A 4,032-nucleotide genomic window follows, 5' to 3' on the forward strand; every position below is an offset into this window, starting at 1 on the left:
CCAAACCGATAGAGGAACAATAGCATTTGATCCCAGAGCCAGAGCATTCAGGTCCGGTGTTTGCATAACCAGATTCGTAGGCTTCGAATTCCTCTTTCGTGCAGGTTGACGTGTGTCTCCCTACCCATCCATGTTAAGCTTCCTACTAGCCGTGCCCCCACCACCCTCTATCTCCTTACAAGCATCTCCTAGCGGTGCTTTGAGAGGCGATTGTACTTTAGGGTCATCATCGACTTCCACCGGACTAGATGAGGAGTGACAAGAACCACCGTCTCCTCTAGCCATGCGCCCACTTCTAGTTCTCCCTTGCTGCGGCCTAGGTGGCCTCGATCAAGAGGATGAGCCACTCCCAAACGATTCAGCCGCAGCTTCAGCAAAGGACTGTACCCGCCTGCGACGCTCCACAGGTGCCCGTAGCTATACATCATACGGAAGTTTGCCAATCTCGTTTCGTGGTGCTGGATCAGAGCACTCAATCTCTGAGTGGCCCAAAACACCACATGAGAAGCAGTAGAACGGCAGCCACTCATACTGCACAACAAACCACCTTGGTTCCTCCGAACGGCTTAAGCGGAGCAAAACACCACGGCGCAAGGGTTTCTCGATGTCGATTGCCATCCTAGCACACAAGAACGCCCCACTAGACTTCCCATCACCATCAACATCCATCTTCACCACATCACCTATAAGGCTCATGGCCCTGCTGCCCCTTTGTTGGATCATCCAGCCAAGGGGAACGTTAAGAATTCTAGCCCAAATCTCCATCCAGTTGAACACGATCTCAGAGACACTGAGCCGCTCATCATAAGGTTGTAAAATCACTGCATGCATGTCCACCATCCATGGTGTGCCCGCCATGATCCGCTCCATCTCCTTCTTGCTGCCAAATTCCACCATAAACATGTTGTTTTCTTTTGCCCCGATTACCCGAAACTTCAAACCATGGGGATTTCCCCAGGTCGGTTTCATGGCCGCGTGGATAGTGCTCACGTTCACAATGGATGGCGAGAGTACCTTGCCAACCACTGCCCACTCCACCTGTGGCAGTTCAGTCTCTCCCTTGTCGTCGCTGAAATCCAGGATCGTTTCCTCCTCACCTGTGAGGTTCAGCCTCAGAAAGAGGTCCGTCACATTCTCCTTGGCGCCAGCGTCGCCGCCATCGGAGTTGCTGTGGCCTCCCTTTCCTCCATCACCAACCGAAGCCATAGCAATTCGATCGGCAGGAACACCATGAGTCATCTGCTCGTAGAGACGCCGCAGACACAAAGCAAGTCCTGACCTAGGTCCTAAATGGCGCTTAGTCCCTAGGGGAAATCTGTGGTCAAAGGAGCCGGGACGGCTAACCTTCGATTTGCGGTGGCCGGCGCCGACAAAGAATCAGCGGCGGGGCGTGGACGCTAGGACCAGAGTGGTCGTCGGCGCTAGCTAATCAACATCACCGGAAGCGGCGATCTAGATCGAGGTCGGGGGTGGTGTCGCACTCACGATCGCTAGGGAGTCGCCGATCCGAAAATCACGGTCCCTCTGCATGGCCATTTCTTTCCTGGAGACTAGTGCGAGTGTCGACTGCCGAATGGGGCTTCAGGTCAGTAGGGCTTGAGGTCAGCACTCAGCAGAGATGGAAACGGATCCGATGAATCAGATTGGAATATCACCTTAAATCATATTTTAATTTAAATTTGAATCTCATATTCGAATTTCTAATCAGATATTTACTTTGCTTTCTTAAAAGCATATTCCCTCCGTCCTATAATATAGCGTATTCTAGCATTCAAAATTTGTCCTCAAATATGAGACATTCTAGAAGACAGAAACTAGTTTTGCATTAAAAACTTTTCATTTATCAACCAATCACCACTAATAATGTTGATGATAGTGTAGTATTTGGAAATAAAGTGAGGGCACATGCATATTTTGTGGTATCTCTTATTCTATCATAAAATTTCTAGAATGCACTATATTACAGGATATAGGGAGTAGGTTTATCTTTTTAAAAAAAAATCAGATATTTACTCAATTTAACTGATATTTACGCAATTCAACTCAAACTATATATTGTTAAATTTAATATACATGAATAGAACTTTACACTAACTAGCAAAAATGTCTGTACATTCTAACAAATCGTTGGTGCGCTCTCACACTTACCTCCACCATCCGTTGATGTGCTCGACTACGATTGGCATGAAAATATGAGCACAAAATGAAAAGGCAAAATAAAATATTGACAAAAATGTGGAATATCTGATATTTACCCGTATACACTCATGCATTGCAACAGGACAAACAGGTTGTCACGTGATCACCTGGACTTATGGTTCAAAGATACATTCAGCAACATCATCTTGCATTCTGATTAATTTTCTTGCATTCCAATTAATTTTTGATTCAGCACTATACACCACTACTACCGTCAGGATTTGTAGGTGCGGCTGGTAAGGATTTGTAAAGGCGGTTTTCCCAGCCGCCCCAAAGCAACCATGTCTACAAATCATTGATTCGTAGGGGCGGTTCCCAAACTGCCCCGAAAAATCAATTTGTAGGGGCGGCTGGTATTACGAGCCACCTCTACAAAATGATTTATAGGGCCCTCTACAATTTAGATTTGTAGCGGTGGCTATGACACCAACCGCCCCTATAGTTTCCATTTGTAGGGGGGTTAAGTATAGAACCATCCCTACGGTCAATTTTTTCGTCAAAAAAATTTGAAATTTGAAAATTCAAATCTGACCGGAGCATATATACATATATGATTCACACAACCATTATATCAACAATTAATTCACAAGAAGATATATATACATATACATATACATATACATATATAATTCACAAGAACTTTATATCCAATAAGACTACAAGTCTAAATCACAAGAACAAATATAATTCATCATTATGTTCACATAATCCATAAGTCTGACCGTTCTACAAGTCCGATAACATTACCAATGTTACATTCCATTCATAAGTCCAATCAACGGCCTAAGCCTGGCCTTTTCCACTCACGAAAATGTTGGTACTAAGGATTCCTACCTAATTTGGTCGCTCGGTCATGGTAAATGCCTCTGACGTGAACAATCTGATCCATTATGAAGTTACAAAGGTCGCCGACAAGCTCTGTCGCTCTCAATTTTACATAGCAAAATCAAGTACTCATATATGTGCATCCAGGATGTCCAAACACACATATAATCTCAAATTGCAATAATATCAAAGTAAAGTACTTTATTACATCACATATCTCATCACATTGTTATTACATAATCTTGCTCATCAGCAACATTATTACATAAAGCAGAAAATTAAACCCATGACGCCACATGGACTCTAACTGGTGGACTTCAAACTAGTAATCCTGAACATCTTCAGGAAACTCCTCATATGTGACATCTGTTACCCATCTGGGGTTTTCATTGAATATAAAACAAGTGTAAGCGCACCATGCTTAGCAAGTATAACAAAGGGAACTATGAGGCACAAAGGCTTGACATTAGTTGGTCAAATTTTATTAAACCTGTGTCACTACTTTAGTGAATAAACCAACCCAAGTTAAAATAATAATTAATCAAGATTAAGTCATTCCCAAACTAACCATAGTACCCACTAATCATGAAGGATCCAGGCCGCTCTTGTCCATGAGCCTGGCTGTTATAACAGGTTAAAGAATGCATAATTTGTACAACTTTACCCACCGAGCCATGATTCCCAATGCCAGGGTTTTGCAAAGCCCACACCGTCTCTACCAAGGAAGCGTGGTAGGGTTTCACTACATATCCCTTCACTAGTCGCACTAACAAGTCGTAACTGCTAAGGTTTCAGCCGTCTAACCGTATGCGGCCCTCCTCTAGGAATGGCACTCATGGTCTTGGCATAGTACACACCCTGGTAGGAAAAGAAATATAACAATTAGTGTCCCCTCTTGCCCTTATGGAAAGCTAGAGACGAGCTAGTACAATCTAGTTATCAGGCTAAAGTCAGAGCCATTTGACACTCGGGGTTGTACGGAACCTCCTGGGTGGCCGCTTCAGGATT

The 4,032-nt window shown here is 44.0% G+C and overlaps 1 protein-coding gene across 1 annotated transcript; it reads right to left on the reverse strand.

The window, feature by feature from the left end:
* Window positions 1-417: 417 nt before the first annotated feature.
* On the reverse strand, window positions 418-1,239 carry LOC136454675 (uncharacterized). Its single transcript, XM_066455020.1, has one exon. The coding sequence runs from the start codon at window positions 1,237-1,239 to the stop codon at window positions 418-420; it is 822 nt and encodes a 273-aa protein (XP_066311117.1).
* Between the last annotated feature and the right edge of the window lie 2,793 nt (window positions 1,240-4,032).

The sequence above is a fragment of the Miscanthus floridulus genome, chromosome 5, assembly GCF_019320115.1.
Source record: "Miscanthus floridulus cultivar M001 chromosome 5, ASM1932011v1, whole genome shotgun sequence".
Taxonomy (NCBI): domain Eukaryota; kingdom Viridiplantae; phylum Streptophyta; class Magnoliopsida; order Poales; family Poaceae; genus Miscanthus; species Miscanthus floridulus.